Below are 27247 nucleotides of genomic sequence, written 5' to 3'. Positions count from 1 at the left end.
AATTGTATGTTTGCAATGCAGTTAAGATTGGTGGTGCAAGCAGAAGGACAAATAAGTATGAACTCTCTTTTTTTGCAGGGGTACTTTGTTTTTTTTTTATAGTTAACAGAGCCAGTTTTATGTCGTGTGTATTGTGTATCTAAATTGACTGAAGTACTTTAGGATACCCTACATAATTAAGGTCGTTGTGCACCTTGACATGCATGTGAACCCCCTCAATGCTATTTTGTCCACAGAAGACAAAAAATTAGGAGCATATGGAGTAGCTCCTGAGTTTATGACAGCTCAACACGTGGTAAGGCCATGTGTGTTGAGAAAACTGAGTGAAGAGAATCCCCAGGGTCCCTGAGGAGAACATGCTTACATTGTGTAGCACCCTCTACCAATAGGTAGGTGCTAGTAATAGGGTTTTACTAGAAAACTGTCAGCAAAGGCAAATTTAGGCAGGCCTTTGCTGCAAGCTAGGCCTCTCTGTTTTGATCTGGGGGCTGTGGGCTGGGAGTGATCAGAGTAGCAGTGGGTGTGGCCACCTGTGCTCTAGTTCTGAGGTGCCTCCTCTGCTTCCAGGGAGAATTTTCTGGAAGAGGGGCAGGGCCTAGGACTGGAGTGGCAGGCAGCTTGTGTGGGAGCCCTGACCAATCCCCAAATGGAATTGGCATGGGGCGGGCCTCCTATATAAGTTGAGGTAACATGCCACTGGGGGGAGTTGTCGGCTGAGTGAAGTGGAGGATGGAATACTAGACAGTATCAGGAGGGCACCCCCATCTGGGGGGGTGTACCAATCGCCGGAGGAGGCCCAGAGAGAGCTTTGAAGGAACTTTGCCATTACACCATCATTGGCAATGTCTTTATCATCACACAGTCGTTGATAAAGAACTCCTGGGCAGGTGAAGTCAAGGACTCAGGGCAGAGAAAGGTCAGTGAGTGTACCACAGTGGAGGGCTGGATGTGCCAGTAAGTCTGTGAGGGAACTTTTCTTTTACACGGTCATCAGCAAAGTCTTCATCATTACACGGTCAATGATGGGGAGTTCTGGATCAGAGGAGAGACTGTGGGGATATGTGTCAAATCGATTTAGCCTGATGACACAGGATTTGCAAGCTGGGTTGGCTGGGAACAGTAGTCCACCATTCAACAATGTGCTTTTAAACTACTAGGCCTCTGGGGAGAGGTGCTGCAGGCCTCTGGCCTAGTAGCTGCGAGCAACCAGAGCCAGCTTAAAGGATTTATTCAGAGTGGGTCTTTCTAGCTTTCAGAAGAAGTTGTGACATTACTTTACTTCAATATAAGATTTGTGCAGGAGGAGAGAAGTTCGCGGTCAAGAGTGATGTCCTCATCCCTTACACGGTAATGGATGGGGAATGCCTGGAAAGCAATAGTCTGCGGGAGTTAAGCAGAGGAGAAGCAACAGTCTGCATGGTGATGCAGGAGGAAAGATCATAGCCATAAATACATGCACATCATCTCTTCTGGCTCTAACTATGTGCTAACTTTTACAATCTTTAAAGTATGATGGCAAATCAACTATCCGATGGGCATCCCATATACCCTTTTCCCCAACCAAGTTGTACCCCCCAATAAACAAACAAAAACAAAACCAGCAAAAGACTGTTTATTGTCTCTGCAAGTGATGTATGGGAGTCTGGCAGCAGGGTGATTTGGTGGATGTTTGTTACTAGTTGCAACTACACCGCTACATTTGGAGGTCGCACGAGATCTGCCTTCATGGTTAACCTGCTGGTCATCACCCCTAGCAACCGCTAAAAGTCTGGGGAGACTTTGCTTGTTTTGCCAAGTTTGGGGTACAATGAGGAAAAGACTATGTTTGCGCTCAAAAATTGACTGTTGCCACATGCCGTTGCCTGTAGCAACCAAACCCAAACTTGTCGCCAAGTGCTGTTGTCCATAGCAACTGCCCAGGATCAGCGCTGCCATCATGCCCCTGCACTAAGTTGTCTTAATGGACACTCACCACTGCGTTAAGCCCTGCAACCAGTGACTGTAACAATGTGCTATCATGCGTGGCATCGTGCTCCGGATTACAAATATGTCCAGCGCTCTGCATGGCGCAGGCATTGTACACTGCATTGCAGAGAAAAAAATGTTTGACTTTATTAACCACTTCAATATAGGGCACTTATACACCTTCCTGCCCAGACCAATTTTCAGCTTTCAGCGCTGTCGCAGTTTGAATGACAATTGCGCGGTCATCCAACACTGTACCCAAACTAAATTTTTATCATTTTGTTCCCACAAATAGAGCTTTCTTTTGGTGGTATTTGATCACCTCTGCGGTTTTTATTTTTTGCTAAACAAATAATAAAAGCCCAAAAATTTTGAAAAAAATAAAAGTTTTGCTTTTGTTTCTGTTAAAAATTTTTGTAAATAAGTACGTTTTCTCTTTCACTGATGGGCACTGATAAGGCGGCACTGACAGGCACTGATAAGGCGGCACAGATGAGGTGGCACCAATGAGCGGGCACTACTGACGGGCACTGACGATGGGCACTGATATGCGGCACTGATGGGCACTGATATGCGGCACTGATGGGCATTGATAGGCGGCACTAATGGGCACTCATGGGTGGCACTGGGTGGCACTGGTGGGCACTGATGGGCACCGATAGGCAACACTGATGGTCACTGAAAGGCTGCAAAGATGGGTTCTTATGGGTGGCACTGATGGGCATTGATAGGTGGCACTGATGGGCACTGATGTGCACTGATAGGCGGCACTGCTGGGCACTGATACATGGCACTGATGGGCACTGATACGCGGCACTGATAGGCATCCCTGGTGGCACTGGCAGTGGTAGGCATTGTGAGTGGGCACTGATTGGCAGCTGCCTGGGCATTGATTGGCAGCTGCCTGGGCACAGATTAATATTTCCCTGGGGGTCTAGGGGGCATACCTGGTGGTCCAGTGTGGATGGCTTCCCTGGTGGTCCTGGGTGGTTTCCCTGGTGGTCCTGGGTGGCTTCCCTGGTGGTCCTGGGTGGGATCCGAGGGGGGGCTCCACTGATAAACAATCAGCACAGACCCCCCTGTCAGGAGAGCAGCCGATCGGCTCTCCTCTACTCGCGGCTCTTCCTATTTACATCGTGATCAGCAGTGATTGGTGATTCTCTGACGGAGACTCTTTACCTAGATCGGTGTTGCGGGGTGTCAGACTGACAACGATCGCCGCGATGCGCGCCCCCACTCAATATCCTGTGGACATCATATGATGCCCAGTCAGGATATTGAAACCACTTTGCCGCCATCATTCTGCTATATGGCGGGCGTCAAGTGGTTGATCCTGCTTAACACAGTGAAAGGAGTTGTGGATGTCTACTGTTGCCCCTAGTAACGGTATGCAACGAGGGGGTGTCTTTGATGGGATGATGCACAGTCAGTCCCACCCAGTAGGATATCACAGGAGAGACTTCACTATGTTCATGGTGATCGCTGTACAGTTTGCCTGCCTTCAGTTCTTCTGTGATGCAGTTTTAAAACAAAACCTGAACAGTGCCTACAATTCATCAGCGCCTGCCACCAGGTGTCACTACAGAGCACACTGTCTGAAGCCTGCTTACAGTTCCTCACACGCTGAACCAACAAGCGTATGGGCGGAGTCATGCCCCAGCAGAGGACAGAAAAGAACTCAGCGTGCTGCGCGCAAGACACGAGGCCGAGGGTGATTGGAGGATACCCGATGTACAGAGGCTACCTGAGAAGCAGGACCGGGTGCTAGACAACACTGGCATCCGATTGGAGCTCTGCGGAGGACTTGCTTTGGGGGTGATCGAGGAGTGGAGCGGTTATGCATGCTGTGCCCCAGATGCCATCTACCTACAATTGGAGTCAATGCCTGGGCCCAGTGCGGTCACTGTGGGGAGCCACAAACCCGCTTAGTGCCGGTGCAGCGGGAGTCAAGGTATTACAACATCCACCTGCCCACGGGACTATGCATGACGTTCGGAAGGCCAGAGAGGGCAGAGGATCACCTCCCAATGATGGAGGAGAACAACCATCAGTTGTGTCCACTTCAGAATTCCGGGACATATGGGAGAAAGAGACTGCTGTGGAGACCCGTGGCCTGGCTAGGGGCCCGGAGGCTGCAGGAGGAGTCAGTGTGTGGCCTTCGGTTGATATCCCTGAAGAGCCGGCTCCAAGTAAAACCCTTGCTGTGCCCATCCGGAGGGAGCCCATGCTGCAGGAGGGAAAACCTTCAGGTGAGCGAGGGCCGGGTCGTAGAGTGCTGGAGAGGTTTGGGTCAGTAGAGAAACTGTTTTCCTGGTCTTCCCCCAGGGAGGGCTCCAGTGAAGAGGAGTGGGAGACCAGAGATTCCCTATCAGTTGATACTCCATCCAATGCAGTGGAGGAACCACAGTCCCCAGTAGGGATGAGCTTCGAGTTGGAGTCGAACTCACGTTCGACTTGAACATCGGCTGTTCGCAAGTTCGCCGAACAGTGAACAATTTGGGGTGTTTGCGGCAAATTTGAAAGCCGCGGAACACCCTTTAAAAGTCTATGGGAGAAATCAAAAGTGCTAATGTTAAAGACTTATATGCATGGTATTGTCATAAAAAGTGTTTGGGGAGCTGGGTCCTGCCCCAGGGGATCAATGCAAAGAAAAGTCTTAAAAACGGCTGTTTTTTCGGGAGCAGTGATTTTAATAATGCTTAAAGTGAAACAATAAAAGTGTAATATTCCTTTAAATTTCGTACCTGGGGGGTGTCTATAGTATGCCTGTAAAGGGGCATACGTTTCCCGTGTTTAGAACAGTCTGACAGCAAAATGACATTTCAAAGGAAAAAAAGTCATTTAAAAGTACTCGCGGCTATATGAATTGTCGGTCCGAAAATACACATAAAAGTTCATTGATAAAAACAACATGGGATTTCCCCACAGGGGAACCCCAAACCAAAATTTAAAAAAAAAATGGCGTGGGGGTCCCCCTCAAAATCCATACCAGACCCTTATCCGAGCACGCAACCTGGCAGGCTGCAGGAAAAGAGGGGGGGACGAGAGAGCGCCCCCCCTCCTGAACCGTACCAGGCCACATGCCCTCAACATTAGGAGGGTGCTTTGGGGTCGCCGCCAACACACCTTGTCCCCATGTTGATGAGGACAAGGGCCTCATCCCCATAACCCTTGCCCGGTGGTTGTCGGAATCTGCGGGTGGGGGCTTATCGGAATCTGGAAGCCCCCTTTAACAAGGGGACCCCCAGATTCCGCCCCCCCTCTGTGTGAAATGGTAAGGGGGTACAAAAGTACCCCTACCATTTCACAAAAAAACTGTCAAAAATGTTAAAAATGACAAGAGACAGTTTTTGACAATTCCTTTATTTAAATGCTTCTTTTTTCCAATTTCAACGGTCACACGGTCAATGATGGGGAGTCCTGGATCAGAGGAGAGACTGTGGGGATATGTGTCAAATCGATGTAGCCTGATGGCACAGGATTTGGAAGCGGGGCTGGCTGGGAACAGTACGTCACCATTCAACAATGTGCTTTTAAACTACTAAGCCTCTGGGGAGAGGTGCTGTAGGCCTCTGGCCTAGTAGCTGCGAACAACCAGAGCCAGCTTAAAGGATTTATTCAGAGTGGGTCCTTCTAGCTTTCAGAAGAAGTTGTGACATTACTTTACTTCAATATAAGATTTGTGCAGGAGGAGAAAAGTTCTGGGAACATCACCCTTACATGGTCAAGAGTGATGTCCTCATCCCTTACACGGTAATGGATGAGGAATGCCTGGAAAGCAATAGTCTGCGAGAGTTAAGCAAAGGAGAAACAACAGTCTGCATGGTGATGCAGGAGGAAAGATCATAGCCATAAATACATGCACATCATCTCTTCTGGCTCTAACTATGTGCTAACTTCTACAATCTTTAAAGTATGATGGCAAATCACCTATCCGATGGGCATCCCATATATCCTTTTCCCCAATCAAGTTGTACCCCCCAATAAACAAACAAAAACAAAACCAGCAAAAGACTGTTCATTGTCTCTGCAAGTGATGTATGGGAGTCTGGCAGCGGGGTGATTTGGTGAATGTTTGTTACTAGTGGCAACTACACCGCTACAATTATGCAACCTATTTTGGTGTGCCGCTCTGGTGCTGCCAGATTTACTTCCTGTATGTGACGTCACCTTGCTCTGTCCTACGCGTATTGTCATTAATCCCATGACTTCTCCAGGGGATCAGGTCATGTGATTAATGACAAGACACATAGGGTGGAGCTGGGTGATGTCACATACAGGGAGTAAATCTGACAGCGCCTGAGTTGTCCCCTCAATAGATTCCATAGTGAACGCATGTTCTCCATAGTTCACTGGCTGAGTGGACCCATTATTGTGAGTGTTTCTTTGATCTCTTAATAAACAGTCACCAAAGGAATAGTGCACAATGGAGGCTTTCTTTCACTGTTTGAGCACTATATTAGCGGCCTGATTGGAGGAGGAGGTTACATCCCCCTTAAAGGGGACTATACCGCACTGCTTGTGTATAGGTGAATTAGAACTGAAGAGTGTGAGAAGAGCAGCAGTTATTAAACCCTATAGAGGGGAAAGCCTTTTGTGACCTACAGCATATCTCTCATAGGTATATTGAATAAATGGAGAGGCTTGTCATACTGGAGGTGAGAACATGTGAAAATATTGTTTGCAGTGGAGCACCGAAGGAATTTTGGGGATATTTTCACTGTGAATATGAAATGATAAATATCAGATATTTTGCCTCTATATGTGTATATACACTATATTGTCAAAAGTATTGGGACACCTGCCTTTACACGCACATGAACTTTAATGGCATCCCAGTCTTAGTCCGTAGGGCTCAATATTGAGTTCAGCTCTTCTGGGAAGGCTGTTCACAAGGTTTAGGAGTTTGTCTATGGGAATGTTTGATCGTTCTTCCAGAAGCGCATTTGTGGGGTCAGGCACTGATGTTGGACAAGAAGGCCTGGCTTGCAGTCTCCACTCCAATTCATCCCAAAGGTGTTCTATCGGGTTGAGGTCAGGACTCTGTGCAGGCCAGTCAAGTTCCTCCACCCCAAACCCACTCTTCCATGTTTTTATGGACCTTGCTTTGTGCACTGGTGCGCAGTCATGTTGGAACAGAAAGGGGCCATCCCCAAACTGTTCCCACAAAGTTGAGAGCATGAAATTGTCCAAAATATCCTGGTATGCTGACACCTTAAGAGTTCCCTTCACCCCTGAAAAACAACCCCACACCATAATCCCCCCTCCGCCAAATGATTTGGACCAGTGCACAGGTCCATAAAGCAAGGTCCTGACCTCAACCTGCTAGAACACCTTTGGGATGAATTTAGAGTGGAGACTGCAAGCCAGGCCTTGTCGGCCAATATCAGTGCCTGACCTCACAAATGCGCTTCTGGAAGAATGGTCAAACATTCCCATAGACACACTCCTAAACCTTGTGGACAGCCTTCCCAGAAGAGTTGAAGCTGTTATAGCTGTATATGTATACATATACACTCTATTCAGTCATACACATTGTGAATTGATTGTCATTTATGTGCATTTGTTGGGAAATTAATTATTTGAGCAATCTATTTAATAATTTCAAGCTCTTGTATATTTAACTGCACAGTGTAGGTTAGTGTGAGAGCAGCGTGGCGTCATTGCACATAAACACTTACCTTGAATGTGGGAAAGTATTGAGGTGTCTGCATGCAGCTCATATATTGCATCAGCATAGGTGTGCGCCCAGGGTGTGCCAGATGTGCCTGGGCACACCCTAATCACCTAGTGCACATTAGCATTATCGCTCTGTGTGGCAGCTCTGCCATAAGAGAAGTGCTTACGCAGTTCTCTTTCACTGTGTCGGCAGGAAGATCAATGTGCCAGGACCATATATATATAAGTATACACAGACACACACATGTGTGTTTAAGCTTTGGAGTGCACACCCTAATGCAATAGGCTGTGCACACCTATGTGCATCAGCATCATTAGGGCAGCGCTCAATATTCTCCTGTTTTGACCTTGTCACTACAGAGGAGATTGCTAAACTTTTCTCTGATGTCCGCCTCACCCGCTGCTCCCTGAATGCCATTCCTACACAACTACCCCGGTCACCTTCTTGCTTTATTCTACGCTTGCTTACATCTTCAATCTCTCCCTCTCAACTGGCACCTTTCCTTCCAAAAAAAAATGCACTGGCCATCCCCACACTTGAAAAGCTCTCTGAACAACCTAAAGGCCTGGTACACATGATACGAAAATCAGATGGGAAAATTCGTAAGACGAGCTGTCTGCGGATTTTCGGATCGTTAGTATGGTGCTTTCGAAAGCCGATTTCACTTTTTCGTCAGACAAAAGCTGGATGTGCAGGCTATAAAATTTTTGTCGGATGTGAACTCAACATCTGACTTTCGGATGGACAGTACAGAAATCGTCACACAAAAGTCGAAAGTACAAACACACATGATCGGAAGCTACCCCCCATTCAATCTATTATGAATGTTGTTACCAGACTCATCCACTTTACCATCATCTCAATGTGTGCCACCCTCTCTACCAGTCCCTCCACTGGCTTAAAATCACCCAACGAATAAAATACAAAATACTAACAACATACAATGCAATACCCAGCTCTGCTCCCAGCTGCATCACCAATCTTGTCTCAAAACATAGCCCTCCCAAGACCTCCTGCTCTACAGCTCCCTCATCACCTCCTGCCATTTTCACCTCTAAAACGTCTAAAGAGGCTCTTTTATTCTCTGGAACTTCCTACTCCAACCTTTTAGGCTATCTGCTACTCTGTCTGCATTTAGGAGGACCCTGATGATTTATCTCTTTAGGGAAGCCTATCCTGTCTCTACTAAAAGGGTAACTTCCCTTTCGTGGGAAAAACATGAGCAAATAAAAGAAAAGAATATAATTGGGACACAAGTCATATTGTAATTGAATGTTATTAAAAATTACCTTTCCTTTTCAATCTGCAGCTCTGTAATTTTCTGTAAAGTGCAATACAATTTGGCCACCCGGAGGCATTCTGTACACACATGGTGTACAGAATGCCCCCTGAAAATGTAATTTCCTGCTTGTGTGATTGGCTTACTGACTTTCCCAGAAGTCTGAACAAAGATACAAATCAGATTTTGAGCATCCCCTGCAACAACAATTACATTTTTGTTCAGATACTCTTAATGGGAAATCACTTCTAAAGGGATGCAGTACCTGCAGCTTTCCTCATTAGAGCTCTTCCGGTGCAGCAGCTGACTGATAATTATGAAACCACTCCCGTACAGATTTACTCTGAACATGGACACAGACAAACAAGCAGCTATTTCTTCAGAATAACAAAAGGTAGAAATCTGCAACAAAGTTTGTTAAAATCCCTGTAATGCATATTGATCACCTAGAGGGGAATGTTTTTCTTCTCAACAAAAGTGGAGTTATGCCGCGTACACACAAGTGGATTTTCCGTCGGAAAAATCTTGGATGGTTTTTCCGACGGAATTCCGCTCAAGCTTGGCTTGCATACACGTGGTCACACAAAAGTTTGCTGAACTTTCGACCGTCTAGAATAAATAAATAATTGATTTTGCCGCAAAACACAAGAAACAATAAACTTATTCACATGTGTGACGTTGTGTTGTAGTGTGTACTAAGTCACCAAGTGATGATACTGAATATATGCATCCGATGAATATAATAAGAAAATGTCCAATAGTGAAAATAAGTGACATAAATAAATCAAAACATGATAGTATGGTTGATAAAAGATCAAAGTTCATTGGTGGAAGTGAATCATCAATAAGTATAACATCAATGGTGATACTATTTATAAAGATTTTTTTATGCTTGTAATAAAAAAATCCGTGCAACAATCTTCATGCATCCGTGCTCACAGTGCCCTTACCTTAAGGGGCTTAACTACAAGCCTTGTAGAAAGTGCTGAGTGATGATGGAGATGGCTGTTCTGGATGCTGCTGATTGGTGATGGCTGGCTTGAGGTGGATGGATGTCCTTGGTGAATTCTCATCTGGCTTGGTTCAGGATTCCGGACATGGTGCCAAAAAGAGAGAGAAGGGAAAACAAGGGGGCCTCCAATAGTGTAGTATAAAAAATGTATTGGAATAAAAAAGTGCACTTTGCATACAGTGAATGTAATGGCACAGCGTGAGGCGGCTCACCGCCGTCACCTAGTGCGAAACTTCCGGTCCACTATGTCAACAACCGGGTCAAAGGGTGTCGACTGCTGGGTGTGTTGGCTAGCTGTGATTCCTACGCGTTGTCACGTGACCTTGTGACTTCCTCAGGGAATCTGATTGGTTGACACCGCACTTCCTTTATGGAGGGTAACAGGAAGTAACTCGGCCGCCATGTTTGTATAGTCCGAATAGTATGTAAAATTGAATGTCTGTGCGCTGCCTAAAATGATCTAACTAATGCTACTAGATGCGCTTAAACTAATATATGCTTAATTAAAATAATTACTTGCACAAATAAAAATGTATAAAATTTATTGGTCCTCCTAGTACCAATACTATCAAAACAGTTAATTAGAAAAGTAAATATAAATGCTGCCATCATGTGGTTGAATTCTAAATTACATGAAATTTGATTCACTGCAGCCTTATGATATAAATATTAGTCTGAAACCATAATGATTTCACAGAAATTTTCTGAAACTTCCAGGAAATACTGTATGTTACTGAGGATTGCTAAAATGTCAAAATAAATTTATAGAAATGTATATATAAAAATAGGAATAATAACAGTCCCAAGATTGGTGCACCAGAAATTTAGCACAAGGTTCACAATACATGGTAAATGATCAGATCATAAATTACTAATAAAGCAATTTAGGTCAAAATCTATATTTAACCCATTGGGTACTAATGTATTCATTTTATGAATCCACTGAGATTCTTTTTGACTCAAGCTTCTAATTTTATGGTTCCCTCTCCATGATTTATGGTAACACTCTATACCCCAAAAGGTCATTTCTGTCAGGTTGCTTTTGTGAACCTCGGCGAAATGTCTAGATACATGGTGTTTGGGGAATTTATTTATTATATTTTGGACATGTTCTTTTACTCTGACTTTTAAAGCTCGTTTTGTTCGTCCTATATACTGTAAATTGCAAGAGCATTGCAAAACATACACAACCCCCTCCGTGTGGCAGCTAATGAAATCTTTAATAGGGTATGTGTGTCCCGTGCTTGTTGCCAAAAAATCATTCGTTTTACTTTGGAATATTCTGAAATGTTGGCATGTGAAACAATATTTACATGGAAAAAAACCTTTTCCATTAAAGAAAGAGAACGAATTAGTGGAAGGAGGGTCCACTACATTTTTGACGATGAGGTCACTTAGTGTAGTGGCTCGTTTGTATATAATTAATGGTTTATCTGGTAGGATGCTATGAAGGTGTTTATCCTCTCTTAAGATGTACCAGTATTTTTTAAATATTTTTTCAATATCTTTGTGTTGTACATTAAAGTCAAGAATTAACGCCGGGGCCTCTGACATTGGTGATGATTTTTTTTGGATATGTATCATGGCCATCCTATCAAGAGATTGAACAGATGTGATTTGTTGATTGATAAATTCTGAATCGTACCCTTTCTCCATGAATCTTTTACCTATCACGTCAGCTTGAATCTTGTAGTCAGATTCCTTTGTGCAATTGCGCCTGACTCTGGTTAGTTGTCCTTTTGGTATATTAAAAAGCCATGGTTTATGATGGCAACTGGTGATGGGTAGATAGCTGTTTCTTGTCACCTCTTTAAAATATGTTTTGGTGGTAAGTTGGTTGTTCTCTATGGTGATAACTAAATCTAAGAATTGAATTTGTTTGGTATCAATTATCCAGGTGAGAGTGATGTTTCTATCATTCTGGTTTAGTCCAAACAGAAATTGTTCCAGTGAATCTTTGTCCCCATTCCAAACAATTAAAATATCGTCTATAAATCTCTTGTACAGCTCTAATTTCAGGGAGTGTTGTTATGTACCGCTTCCTCTTCCCATTGGGTCATGAAAGCATTGGCCACACTGGGAGCATATTTGGCTCCCATAGCGATCCCTGTAATCTGTTTGTAGAATTCTTGTTGGTGCCAAAAATAATTGTTTTTGAGAGAAAAATCAATACATTTGATCAGGTACTTCCTTTGTGTATGATGCAAGCTGGTGTGATGTTTTAACACCCATTTCGTGGCTTCGCATGCCTGATGATGTTTTATACTAGTGTACAGGGATGACACATCGGCGGTGGCTAATAGTTCCTCCTTCCAGGACCGTTGGTGAATCTAGCAATTGTAAAACGTGTTTTGTATCCTTATGATAGGCTGTTGTGCATTGAAAGGCTGGTTGGATAAAGTTGTCAATATGTTCACCCAATCTTGCTGTTACTGAATTTATGCCGTTCACAATGGGTCTTCCTGGTGGATTCTCTTTATTCTTATGTATCTTCGGGACTTTATAGATCACTGGAATTGTGCACAAGTCTGGTACTAAATATCTAGCTTCCTTATTGTTAAGAATTGACTTTTTCACTCCCATCTGGACGATATGTTCCAGTCCTCGTTTAATTTGGAGTGTGGGATTTTTTGGAAGTTTAATGTATGTGGACTCATCTTGAAGTTGACGTTCAATCTCTTTTAAGTAATTGTCTTTCGTTTGAAGCACTACTCCTCCTCCCTTATCGGCTGGTCTAATTACTAGGTCTTTTCTCTTAGTCAATGCCTAGTCAATCCACCAGGAAGACCCATTGTGAACGGCATAAATTCAGTAACAGCAAGATTGGGTGAATATATTGACAACTTTTTCCAACCAGCCGTTCAGTGCACAACAGCCTATCTTAAGGATACAAAACACGTTTTGCAATTACTAGATTCACCAACGGTCCTGGAAGGAAGAACTCTATTAGCCACCGCCGATGTGTCTTCCCTGTACACTAGTATAAAACATCATCAGGCATGCAAAGCCGCAAAATGGGTGTTAAAACATCACACCAGCTTGCATCATACACAAAGGAAGTACCTGATCAAGTGTATTGATTTTTCTCTCAAAAACAATTATTTTTGGCACCAACAAAAATTCTACAAACAGATTACAGGGATTGCTATGGGAGCCAAATATGCTCCCAGTGTGGCCAATGCTTTCATGGCCCAATGGGAGGAGGAAGCGGTACATAACAACACTCCCTGCCAATTATAGCTGTGCAAGATATTTATAGATGATATTTTAATTGTTTGGAATGGGGACAAAGATTCACTGTTACAATTTCTGATTGGACTAAACCAGAATGATAGAAACATCACTCTCACCTGGATAATTGATACCAAACAAATTCAATTCTTAGATTTAGTTATCACCATAGAGAACAACCAACTTACCACCAAAACATATTTTAAAGAGGTGACAAGAAACAGCTATCTACCCATCACCAGTTGCCATCATAAACCATGGCTTTTTAATATACCAAAAGGACAACTAACCAGAGTCAGACGCAATTGCACGAAGGAATCTGACTACAAGATTAAAGCTGACGTGATAGGTAAAAGATTCATGGAGAAAGGGTACGATTCAGAATTTATCAATCAACAAATCACATCTGTTCAATCTCTTGATAGGATGGCCATGATACATATCCAAAAAAAATCATCACTAATGTCAGAGGCCCCTGTGTACAACACAAAGATATTGAAAAAATATTAAAAAAATACTGGTACATCTTAAGAGAGGATAAACACCTTCATAGCATCCTACCAGATAAGCCATTAATTATATACAAACGAGCCACTGCACTACGTGACCTCATTGTCAAAAATGTAGTGGACCCTCCTTCCACTAATTCGTTCTCTTTCTTTAATGGAAAAGGTTTTTTTCCATGTAAATATTGTTTCACATGCCAACATTCCAGAAAATTCCAAAGTAAAAAGAATGATTTTTTGGCAACAAGCATGGGACACACATACCCTATTAAAGATTTTATTAGCTGCCACACGGAGGGGGTTGTGTATGTTTTGCAATGCTCTTGCAATTTACAGTATATAGGACGAACAAAACGAGCTTTAAAAGTCAGAGTAAAAGAACATGTCCAAAATATAATAAATAAATTCCCCAAACACCATGTATCTAGACATTTCGCCGAGGTTCACAACAGCAACCCGACAGAAATGACCTTTTGGGGTATAGAGCGTTACCATAAATCATGGAGAGGGAACCATAAAATTAGAAGCTTGAGTCAAAAAGAATCTCAGTGGATTCATAAAATGAATACATTAGTACCCAATGGGTTAAATATAGATTTTGACCTAAATTGCTTTATTAGTAATTATAGATCTGATCATTTACCATGTATTGTGAACCTTGTGCTAAATTTCTGGTGCACCAATCTTGGGACTGTTATTATTCCTATTTTTATATATACATTTATATAAATTTATTTTGACATTTTAGCAATCCTCAGTAACATACAGTATTTCCTGGAAGTTTCAGAAAATTTCTGTGAAATCATTATGGTTTCAGACTAATATTTATATCATAAGGCTGCAATGAACCAAATTCCATGTAATTTAGAATTCAACCACATGATGGCAGCATTTATATTTACTTTTCTAATTAACTGTTTTGATAGTATTGGTACTAGGAGGACCAATACATTTTATACATTTTTATTTGTGCAAGTAATTATTTTAATTAAGCATATATTAGTTTAAGCGCATCTAGTAGCATTAGTTAGATCATTTTAGGCAGCGCACAGACATTCAATTTTACATACTATTCGGACTATACAAACATGGCGGCCGAGTTACTTCCTGTTACCCTCCATAAAGGACGTGCGGTGTCAACCAATCAGATTCCCTGAGGAAGTCACGAGGTCACGTGACGTAACGCGTAGGAATCACAGTTAGCCAACACACCCAGCAGTCGACTCCCTTTGACCCGGTTGTTGACATCGTGGACCGGAAGTATCGCACTAGGTGACGGCGGTGAGCCGCCTCACGCTGTGCCATTACATGCACTGTATGCAAAGTGCGCTTTTTTATTCCAATACATTTTTATACTACACTATTGGAGGCCCCCTTGTTTTCTCTTCTCTCTCTTTTTGGCACCATGTCCGGAATCCTGAACCAAGCCAGATGAGAATTCACCAAGGACATCCATCCACCTCAAGCCAGTCATCACCAATCAGCAGCATCCAGAACAGCCATCTCCATCATCACTCAGCACTTTCTACAAGGCTTGTAGTTAAGCCCCTTAAGGTAAGGGCACTGTGAGCACGGATGCATGAAGATTGTTGCACGGATTTTTTTATTACAAGCATAAAAAAATCTTTATAAATAGTATCACCATTGATGTTATACTTATTGATGATTCACTTCCACCAATGAACTTTGATCTTTTATCAAACATATCATCATGTTATGATTTATTTATGTCACTTATTTTCACTATTGGATATTTTCTTGTTATATTCATCGGATGCATATATTCAGTATCATCACTTGGTGACTTAGTACACACTACAACACAACGTCACACATGTGAATAAATTTATTGTTTCTTGTTTTTTGCGCAAAATCAATTATTTATTTATTCATTGTTTTGTGGTGGTCATGTATACACTATAGATTTTGCAGCAGTACACTTTAGTTTGATTACACGTTAGTATATTTGCCATTGATAGTAGCGCAGAGGTCCTTTCACATTTATTATTTCGACCGTCTAGAACGCGGTGACGTACAACACTACGACGAGCCGAGAAAATGAAGTTCAATGCTTCTGAGCATGCGTCGAACTGTTTCCGAGCATGCGAAGGAATTTTGCGTGTCGGAATTGGTACAGACGATCGGAATTTCTGATCAAAACTTTTTCCGACCGAAAGATTGAGGACCTGCTCTCAATCTTTTGCTGGCTGGAATTCCGCCAGCAAAAGTCCGATGGAGCATACATACAGTCACATTATCCGACCAAAAGCTCTCATCGGACTTTTGTTGGCGGAATTTTGGATCGTGTGTATGTGGCATTACTCCTTAACAACTGAAATGTTACTTTCCGTAACAGCTCATCCTTAAACAGTTACTACCCTTTACATCATTTGACTTCCCTTTCAGAGTGTAAGCTCTCATGAGCACAGTCTTCTTAACCCTCTGGCCTTAAATTGTATTGTACTGCACTGTCTCCCTTTGTTAAGAGCTGTGTAAAATATAATATTATATATAGTTATAATAATTTGTGCATTGGCTTGGTAGTTGGAAGTTTTAAAGATTAGGGTTTAGGTTAAGGATACATTTTAGGGAGTTGTGCTTAAGAGAAGGTATGGTGGTTATATGTGAATGATCTAACCCTTTACGGGACAATTTTGGCTGGGTCTGAATTAGACAAAGCAGCCCAAATGGCAGATAGCCTCCTTCTGCTGTGTGTTCGGAAAATGTGATGATGTGCATGATGACGATTATTACATTTTAACATCTTACCTTGACATAATGAATGAGACGCTGAACTTCATTTACTTTATAGGTTTCTACTCCAAATTCTTTGGCAATTCGTAGGATTCTGTTCTGAGTCGGACCAACATAAGCACCACCAAGATCCACATACTTCACTTTGCTATTCTAATATTAAATATAGAAAGTATTTAGCTTTTAAAAAAAAAAAACCTGTACAACATGCTGTTATACCCCAATGATATACATGTAACTTTTTGAGTGGGACTGGGCAATTTAACTGTACTAGATTTTAAAAATCTGCAATGACATTGGGTTTAGCTTATCAGTCCTTTGTCACAAGGAAGGGAAGCACTTTTCAACAGAATATTCTCCAGAGCTTAGTGAATGAGGTGAAATTTTACTTTGTATAGAATATCCAAACACTTGAAAGAAAAAAAAAAAACATGATTGGATGATGGAAGTCCACACCTCATTCATTTAGCTCCTAGCATAATTTCCTTGTCAAAAGATTTTATTGTACATACAATAAGGTATTTGACATTTAAGTGAGTACATATTATACAACAATGTGAAAGAAGCTCAGAAATACATATTCGAACAGTGTAAATTATATATTAAATTATAAGTTATTATGATATTAATAATACATACAGATGATATTGGTTATAAGAGGAATTATGTTCTATGATTATTATGAGCTTCCAAATCATAAAAAGAGTAAGTAGAGAAGAAAGGAGAAATAGAAAGAGGAAGAACTAGAAAGAATAAAAGGAAGAGTCCGTGGGGTTGAGTCGAGGCGAGGTCTGTCACCTAGCATAATTTCCATGCAAAATTCTGTTGCCTTTAGTAAATCAACCACAGTGTCAGGTCTAATTTGCAGATTGTCACATGTGTAGTAAACAACTGTGCAGAATCCAATATTCAATAATTTTCTTAAAAAGTGACTGCTAAATGTTTTGTAGTTCATGCATTTTCTGTGACAGATGCTAAAAGTGACAAATGTGTATATTATCCCAAAATGTCTAGTAACTTATGATGTTGACACAATCACTGTATGCTAAGTGATACGGAATTGCAACAGGCTCTGTGTTCTTGATGTCATTTTAACATTACCATCACATAGCATTTTTACCATCATTTCTGTATATGCCAAATGTCCCCATTTATATCAGTGAAGGTCAAGGTCTTTTCGATAAGCAAACGTAATCAGCCTTACATAATGTACCGATAACTCACCTTCACAGTAAATGTTCTTCCTCCAACGCGGTCCCGAGCCTCAAGAACCACCACGCTCAAACCTGATTCTACAAGCAATTTCGCTGCTGAAAGCCCTAAAAACAGAGTCATATCATTTAACCATTACTATCATATGTTGTTTATGTACAGTGGGGACGGAAAGTATTCAGACCCCCTTAAATTTTTCAGTCTTTGTTATATTGCAGCCATTTGCTAAAATCATTCAAGTTTATTTTTTTTCCTCATTAATGTACACACAGCACCCCATATTGACAGAAAAACACAGAATTGTTGACATTTTTGCAGATTTATTAAAAAAGAAAAACTGAAATATAACATGGTCCTAAGTATTCAGATCCTTTGCTCAGTATTTAGTAGAAGCACCATTTTGATCTAATACAGCCATGAGTCTTTTGGGGCAAGAAGCAACAAGATTTTCACACCTGGATTTGGGGATCCTCTGCCATCCCCTCCAGTTCTGTCAGGTTGGATGGTAAACGTTGGTGGACAGCCATTTTAGTTCTCTCCAGAGACTCTCAATTGGGTTTAAGTCAGGGCTCTGGCTGGGCCATTCAATAACAGTCACGGAGTTGTTGTGAAGCCACTTCTTCATTATTTTAGCTGTGTGCTTAGGGTCATTGTCTTGTTGGAAGTTAAACCTTCGGCCCAGTCTGAGGTCCTGAGCAATCTGGAGAAGGTTTTCATCCAGGATATCACTGTACTTGGCCGCATTCATCTTTCCCTTAATAGAAACCAGTTGTCTTGTCCCTGCAGATGAAAAACACCCCCACAGCATGATGCTGCCACCACCATGCTTCACTGTTGGGACTGTATTGGACAGGTGATGAGCAGTGACTGATTTTCTCCACACATACCGCTTAGAATTCAGGCCAAAAAGTTCTATCTTGGTCTCATCAGACCAGAGAATCTTATTTATCACCATCGTGGAGTCCTTCAGGTGTTTTTTAGCAAACTCCATGCGGGCTTTCATGTGTCTTGCACTGAAGAGAGGCTTACGTCGGGCCACTCTGCCATAAGGCCCCGACTGGTGGAGGGCTGCAGTGATGGTTGACTTTCTACAACTTTCTCCCATCTCTCGACTGCATCTCTGGAACTCAACCACAGTGATCTTTGGGTTCTTCTTTACCTCTCTCACCAAGGCTCTTCTCCCCCGATAGCTCAGTTTGGCCGGACGGCCAGGTCTAGGAAGGGTTCTGATCATCTCAAACGTCTTCCATTTAAGGATTATGGAGGCCACTGTACTCTTAGGAACCTTAAGTGCAGCAGAATTTTTTTTGTAACCTTGGCCAGATCTGTGCCTTCCCACAATTCTGTCTCTGAGCTCTTCAGGCAGTTCCTTTGACCTCATGATTCTCATTTGCTCTGACATGCACTGTGAGCTGTAAGGTCTTATATAGACAGGTGTGGGGCTTTCCTAATCAAGTCCAATCAGTATAATCAAACACAGCTGGACTCAAATGAAGGTGTAGAACCATCTCAAGGATGATCAGAAGAAATGGACAGCACCTGAGTTAAATATATGAGTGTCACAGCAAAGGGTCTGAATACTTAGGACCATGTGATATTTCAGTTTTTCTTTTTTAATAAATCTGCAAAAATGTCAACAATTCTGTGTTTTTCTGTCACAATGGGGTGCTGTGTGTACATTAATGAGAAAAAAAATGAACTTAAATGATTTTAGCAAATGGCTGCAATATAACAAAGAGTGAAAAATTTAAGGGGGTCTGAATACTTTCCGTCCCCACTGTAAGTGTTGATAAAATATACATATAACTGTATAGCATGGGTACATTTGTATAAATCAACAGTTTTAGCATTTTACACTCTGCTAATAGAACAGCTTATGTCAAACCATGGATGGTTTTAAACACCTGTATCCACTTGGCTAAAAGTCTGCAATATAAGCCCTACCCTGAAAATAAGCCCTAGTTTAAAGTGGTTGTTAAATCCTAAAATGCACTGTATTACAATATTATATAATGTAAACTGTGTATGTTGCTGTAATCTATGTGTGATAAATACCTTCCGTACAGTGCCGCTCTGCGCTCAGCTGATCCCCGCTGCTCTCCTATTCTGCCAGCTGTCAGCGGGTGATCTCGGACCCCCCTCCCTCTGCAGTGCTCAGAGCGGGGAAGGGAGCTCCGGCAGGCCATGAAAGTGCCGAGCGGCGCCCAGCTGATTCCGCACTGCTCTCCTCTTCACCTCTTCTGGCAGCTGTCATAGAGTGATCTTGGGCCCCACTCCCTCTTCAGTGCTCGAAGTGGGGAAGAGAGCTTTGGCAGGCCATGAAAGCAGAGGGAGGGGGGCCCGAGATCCCCCGCTGACAGCTGGCAGAAAAGGAGAGCAGCAGGAAATCAGCTGAGCATGCTCCGTGCAGCGCTCAGCTAATTCCCTGCTGCTCTCCTCCTCTCCTTTTCTGCCAGCTGTCAGCGGGGGATCTCAGGCCCCCCGCCCTCTGCAATGCTCAGGGCGTGCCCTGGACTGCACCAGAAAATTAAGGTCAGTGCGGGAAGAGAGAAACGACAGGTCACGGAAGTGCCGAGTGGCGCTATAACAAGGTATTTATCACAAATAGATTACAGAAAAATGCACAGTTTACATTATATAATACTGTAATACAGTACATTTTAGGATTTTACAACCACTTTTACTCAGTTCCACTGGCCACGGGGGATTCATGACAGGCAGGGAGGGAGATGGGGAGAGAAGACAGCACACGTCATGCCCTACCCTGAAAATAAGCCCTGCTGAGTCTTTTGTTGCCAAAAATAAATTTAAGACCCAGGCTTATTTTTGGAGAAACATGGTATGACTGAAGCATTGTTACATTTTGAGACAGCATGGATAACAACTTACATTTACCTGTAGTCACAGGCTGGAAAGTAACATGCGTCAGGTATGACATTGCATGCAGGTTAGAGGTATCACTGACAAAAGTAAAAGCCTTAAATCAAACACAATTTTTTCTTTTAAATTGTCTGCTTCTCTAACATTAGATCTTTCCTGTATGCCCAGCAGGTTTCTGCAGTGCTATCCCGTTTGCAGGTGTTGCCTTTGCAAAGTCAGCTGCAAAAGAAAACACTTATGCGTATGTGCACCCACTTGGATCTGTGTGCATCCATTGACACATACAGCACCTGGGAAGCCATGTCTTTACTCTCTCCTTCCAGACAGAAAACTGCAGGAAGCAATCACGTGCCTACCTTAACTTCCCCTCTGCAACCAGGAAGTTCAGGGATCAGTGCTAATCGTGAAGAACCCGGTGGCCGAGACAGGACACCAGGTAAGTGTTTTCATATAGCAGGGTAGGGTAGCACAAGTACTGGAGCATTTTTTACATTAATGCTATAAAGGCATTAAAGTAATAAAATGTTTAGCCTTCAGTACACAGTGGCATCTGCAGTGCCATCAGTTTTACTGTATACTGTAATTGCCCAGTATTATAAAATACAAAAAAGTACGATGTTTTTTTTTTTCCTACAATTTTGGACATTTTATTTTATTTTTTTTTTACACACATTTGTCAGCATATATTTAAAACAAAACAAAAATCCACCACCCCACCACCACACCACTTACCAACACCTCCCCCAAATAAGCCACAACCAAAAAAAAAAACCATCACCACCATCCCCATTATAAAACAGTTTACCAAATTTTAGCCCTATTCCTATATATCCTTCAAAATATATAAAATCTAATTAGGTATGCAAAATAGTAATAGTATTTTATCAAGTTAACCAATGCATGCTGACACTGCTAAACTTGGCCTAGACATGTAGGCATCAATGAATTTTGGTCTTAAAAGAATTAAAGCAGGCAGAGTATGGAAACATTTATTGTATGCCTGGTCAGGGTTGCTGAAGTCATGTGTCAACCGAAGACTTACCAGCGACAGTTCTAAAACTGCAGACCTGGGACATACAGATGTTACAAGAAGCAAAGGTATCCACTTGAAGACCCCCTACCGTACATTTACTTTACGGGTATGAAGTGGTTTACCGGGGATATGACTGCAACTGTCAGCCATAACCCCGGTATTAACATTTTCAGCCAACGATTCTCTTTTCACTAAAAATGATCCAAGTGGCTGATTGGCCCCTGGATCACTTTCAGAAGCAGTGGGAGAGGTTGCCCCCCCTCCCGCTGCTCACCGGTGTTTCTCTGGCTTATCGTTCTCACCAGAAAGCCCAGAAAACGATCTGGCGGTTCCAACAGCTGGCCATAGAGGTGAAGAGAGACCAGATTGTCTCTACTCACCTCTATGATCTAGGAGGTTAGGAGCGACACCATGACGTCACTTTCGTTTTAGGGCGGTTGTAAACTATTTTATTTTTCCAGAAAGCATCAGAACAATGTTTTTTTTAAATCTGATGCTTTCAAGGGTAGAGGAGAGATCTGGGGTCTTATAGACTCTAATGTAAAAAAATGTGGACAAACGCTCAAAAACACGGCTCACCAGCGGTTAACGTCTTTGATTCATTGAAAAAGAAAAAAAAGAATGCTAAAATCTGCTAACGTTGAAAAACGCTAAAAAGCAATAATAAACGCTAAAAAAACGCTATTGCAAAAAAAAATTGAAAAACTCACTGCAAAGCTACTGGCGTTTTTATACTGTTATTTTAATGTCCAGTGTGCATGAGGCCTTATTAAAGTGATAAAACAAATTTAAAGGGACAGTATAAAAATACATTTTTAAAAAGAAAATAAATAATAATAAAAAAAATGTAAAGCAGCCCCCTGCCCCCCTGTGCCCATGCGCAGAAGCAAACACATGGTTCATGCGTGCATATGTAAACAGTGTTTGTACCACACATGTGAGGAATCTTTTTAGCAAGAGCAGCAATTCTAGCTCTAGATCTCTTTTGTAACTCGAAACTGGTAACCTGTAAACATTTTTAAAGCATCGCCTATGGAGATTTTTAAGTATTGTAGTTTGTTGCCATTCCATGGGTGTGCGCAATTTTAAAGTGTGACATGTTAGGTATCTATTTACTTGGTGTAACATCATCTTTTATATGTTACCATAAAATTGGGTTATACAGTATATTGTTATTTTTTTTGCATTAAAATTAATTAAAGAGTATTTTCAAATATATATAATGTTTGGGGGTTCTAGGTAATTTTCTAGCAAAAAATACAGATTTTTAACTTGTAAACAAAAAGTGTCAGAAGAAGGCTTGGTCTTAAAGTGGATATGCAACATAAGCATATTTTACACTAATTTGAAAAAGTCAGAATAATGAAAAAAAGATTGCTGATTGTAATGGGCATTTTGCTCTTGACATATTAAAAGGCTCATATTAATATAAAAAGTGGAATAAGCCTATTTCCTGACAGACTCAATGGCAGCCTATGTGTGGGTTAATCCCGCCCCTCATACCTCATAGGACCCTTCCCCCATAAATCTTTGTTTCAGGCCAGAGGCCGTGTTTCTTTTTTGTCCTCCTCCTAGGACCAAGATGAAGTCTTACCTTTTATGACGTTTTCCCGTGATCCAGGCCTGGCAGTGTGCACAGCGATACTGTTTTGGTTAACGTTGATCCTCTCTGAAAGTCCAGCAATCATAGCTATTAGCAGGTAGACATGGGCGATATTATGTGATGCCATGAACAGCTTACTAGCCTGGCCATTGGCAGGCAAGCGGCAATATGGCCAAACATCCCAGCTATTAGCGGGAGGTCTTGTAAATGCCCTGGTCGTGTGGTGGGTCGAGCGGCAGCTCCCAGTCCCAGGTCTGGTCCGGATCGTGCCGTGGTGGTGGTAATGTACAAGGTTATTCATTTTAAATGGCAGTTGTATCTGTGTGTCTCCTGATTAATATCATGCTCCAGTGATTGTGGTCATGGCAGCTGGAACACAGCTGCGTTCCAGTTCGCTGTTTCAGGAAGTCGCCGGAATCTGTCTGCGCATCTGCAAGCCGTAAACCAAACTGAGGCTTGGTTTGCGCATTTGCGCATGGTGGCGGTCGCGCGCTGTGGGGCGCGGTGGCGTCATCAACGGTGGCAGATTTAAATAACTGTCAAAGCAGCTATTCCTTGGGATGACTTGTGGGCTTATGCGGCGGTTTCACCGGGCACTGGTCTTCGGTTCTTAAGGTAAATGACTTGCTGAAGGCTCCCTGGTTCCTCCTACTGGTTATGTTTATGTGCTCTCTCATGCCTGTGTCACTCCTGTCTCTCATAGTCTTTAATGATTGATTTACAGTTCAAGCTGCCTTGTCATGGACCTGTCACCGACCCCCTGTGGCCAACCCTTGTGCTGCAGGTAGGAATTAGTTCTTTTTCTTCCTGTGATGCTTGGGTTCAATCATTCAGGAGCTCTTAACCCTTTCTTTTCCTCTCAGCCCTTCTAGTTCTGAACATCAAAGCATGGCACGCGAAGACAAAGACCGTCCTAGGTTTCAACATCGTCACTACTCTTCAAGCTCCAGACGTCATAGATCATCCTCCAGATCTAGGCACCACAGAGAGGAGTCAAAAACCACCTCTTGGCGTCACTCTCACCACTTCTCCAGCCGCTCTGAGAAGAAAGCCTGCTGGGGATGCAGGGACCAGGTCTCCGAAGGCAAGTCGCTCTGCAAGCGATGCTTTTCTAAAGCTGCAAGAAAAAGAGAGGGTGGAGACCAACAAGTTGAAGCACTGGTTAGAAAGGTGGTCCGTGAGTCCTTGAGTAAAGTGGATTCTGATCATACCTACAACCCTGCTGGCGACACCATTTCAGTCCCTATTGGGGATGATCTGGAGGCTCCAGGCCCTTCACAGCTGAGTCATTCCTCAATTGAAGCCTCAGACAGTGAGGTGGAGGTAGATGACCCTGGTGCAGGTTTTGAATTTGCCTTAGTACCACAGCTGGTCAAAGCTGTCAAAGAAGCTTTGAGATGGGAAGAGCCTCCAAACAGAGGAAATATTTTAAACACCTCAAAAAAGATCCCTAATTTCTCCTTTTTGGGTGAACTCTGTGAAATAATTACAGATGAATGGGCTGGTGTTGAAAGGAAGAATTCCCTGTTAACGAAGTATCAAAGATGTACCCATTTAAAAGCGAGGATGTGAAACATCTGGAGTCAGTCTTCTCTCATTGACGCAGCCCTAATGAGATTGGTGAGGCACGTCATACCCCCCCACTGGAGGATACTGTATCCTTTAGGGATGGCCTGGAGAGGAAAATTGATACCGACCTCAAGCGGATCTACATTACAGCGGATATGACCTGCAAAGCAGCTCTAGCTTTTACAGCTCTTTCTAAAGCGATGGAAGTCTGGATGGACGACGTAGATGCTTTTCTGAAGCTCAGAAGAAATGGCCAGGAGCTCAACTGTTCATGAACTAAGGTTGGCGGCGGGTTTTCTGGGGGAGGCTTCCCTGGACATAATTCGCCTGGTGGCTCGGATCATACTGTCATCTGTCACAGCTAAGCGAGCCTTGTGGCTGCACCCGTGGGTAGCTGACCCTACCTCCAAGTAGGCATGGTGTAGGATTCCCTTTGAGGGTTCGTCCCTCTTTGGGAACAAATTGGACAGTGCCATCACCCATGCCACAGGGGGCAAGTCAGGATTCCCTCCCCAGGATCGTTGTCTGCTAAACCAGAAGAAAACACAGCCCAGGCAAGGTTCAGATCGCGCAAGGGATGCTCAGCGCTATAGGCCTGGCTGTGAGTTCCAGAAGACCTGGAAGAAAAAACAGCCTTCAGGCCAGAAGTTTTCAAAAGGGGCATCTTCCAGTGGACGAGAAGCCCCATAAGTCTTTTTGATATTGCGCCTGCCCAGACAGAGCGAGTTGGAGCTCCCTTACTTCATTTTCAACACGTCTGGGCAGCCTTGAATAAAGATTATTGGGTCGTCAAGACAGTCTCATCAGGCCATGCCTGGACATTCAGCAACCCACCCATTCTCTGATTCATACCCACATCCTTGCCTCTCTCCAAAGTGAAAAAAGCAAATTCTCCTGTCCTATGCAGACTCTTGTGGCTCAGGGCACTGCAATACTAGTTCCAGCCGATGAAAGGTTTCAAAGAATCTACTCGCCCCTCTTCATGGTGTTGAAGAAAAACAGCTCCTGGAGGCCAGTTATAGACCTAACCCACTTGAATTCTTTTATCAAGAAGGAGAAGTTCAAGATGGAGACACTGCTCACGATCTGTAAAGCAATCCAGCCAGACAATTGGCCCATGTCTATAGACCTGGAGAGCGCTTACTTCCATGTCCTGACAGTATCAGAGTTCCAGAAATACCTTCGCTTTGCTGTCGATCAAATCCATCTGCAGTTCACCTGTCTCCCCTTCGGGCTTATGACATTGCCTCGTGTGTTTTTTCAAAAACTCCTGTTGGTTGTCGTGGCACTGATCAGGACCAGAGATATCCGTCTTTTTCATTATCTGGACGACCTGCTGTTGTTATCTCGGGACAGGGAGCAGTTGCTAAACCACAGATCCCAGGTCATCTCCACTCTACTCAAATTTGGTTGGCTACTGAACCTGGAAAAGAGCCACCTAAATCCTACGCAGTCCCTGGTATTCCTCTGGGCTCAATTCGATACTCTCAAGAGAACCATCTCCTTGCCCCTGGAAAAAATTCCAGTGATCCAGGACAGAGTTTGGCTTGCAATGTCCTCCTCTCATCTCCGAGCCTCACAATGCCTAAAAATTATTAGCAACAACACCCATGGTAAAGTGGACACAGTGGAAAATGTGGCCCTTCCAGAAGGGCTTCCTCCAGCAATGGAACCAGGGCTTCAGGATCACGCTATCCGAATAACCTTATCCATGCGGGAGAGCCTTCCTTGGTGGTCCTTGACCTCTCTGTCACTCCACTGCACCTGTGTCTTGTATCACCATCACAACAGGTGCCAGAAACAGGAGCTGGGGCGCTCTCTGCTTGACAGAGGTAGCCCAAGGCATATGGAGCTTTCCTTCTCATAGGATAGTCTCCAATGTTCTGGAACTCCAGCCAGCGTTCTGTGCTCTACAGGCCTTTCACCACTTAACAACAGGAGCCTCAGTCCTCCTAAGACTGGACAACATGACAGCAGTCTCACACATCAAGAGACAGGGGGGTACTTGCAGTCTCTCCCTGTTGAAAGAAGTAGAGCACATCATGTCCTAGGCCCAGGAGAACCTGGTCAACCTGACAGCTGTCTATCTCCCTGGAGTGCAGAACGTTCAGGCAGATTTTCTGTCGAGAGCTTCTCTAGACAACAACGAGTGAACTCGCCACTCCAAAGTCTTCAAGTGGGTCCTGTCTCTGGGAGTCATTCCAGAAGTAGACTTATTCGCCTCCCCGTGCAATTTCAGACTAGAGAAATACTACACGAGGTCTCGTTTTTCCCAGACTTTTGGGGTAGATGCTCTGACAGACCATTGGCGATTCCAAAGGGCCTATGCCTTTCCCCCGGTTCCTGTCATTCTCTGGTTTCTGTTGAGGCTCAGGATTGAAGAAGCAGAGATAGTGGCAATAGTCCCATACTGGCCAAACAGGCCATGGTTTCCCCCGCTGATGCAACTCAGCTTCCTGGACCCAGTTCCTCTGCCCTCCAGACCAGATCTCTTATCACAAGGGGCAACTCTACATCCATGCC

At 43.2% G+C, this 27247-nt stretch overlaps 1 protein-coding gene across 1 annotated transcript in view; it reads right to left on the bottom strand.

Moving 5' to 3' along the window:
* LOC141128786 (amine oxidase [flavin-containing]-like) overlaps positions 1 to 27247 on the bottom strand; it is a 182771-nt gene that overhangs the window by 91742 nt on the left and 63782 nt on the right. Inside the window, exons 2-3 of the mRNA XM_073616284.1 lie at positions 17652 to 17746; positions 16443 to 16580 (exon numbers count right to left, since the gene is read on the bottom strand). Of these exons, the coding sequence (XP_073472385.1) occupies positions 16443 to 16580; positions 17652 to 17746 (233 nt within the window). The remainder of the gene's footprint in view (positions 1 to 16442; positions 16581 to 17651; positions 17747 to 27247) is intronic.

Source organism: Aquarana catesbeiana, linkage group LG02, assembly GCF_042186555.1.
Source record: "Aquarana catesbeiana isolate 2022-GZ linkage group LG02, ASM4218655v1, whole genome shotgun sequence".
Taxonomy (NCBI): Eukaryota; Metazoa; Chordata; class Amphibia; order Anura; family Ranidae; genus Aquarana; species Aquarana catesbeiana.
Note: the sequence above shows the minus strand (reverse complement) of the source record. Positions and strands in the feature narration are given on the sequence as shown.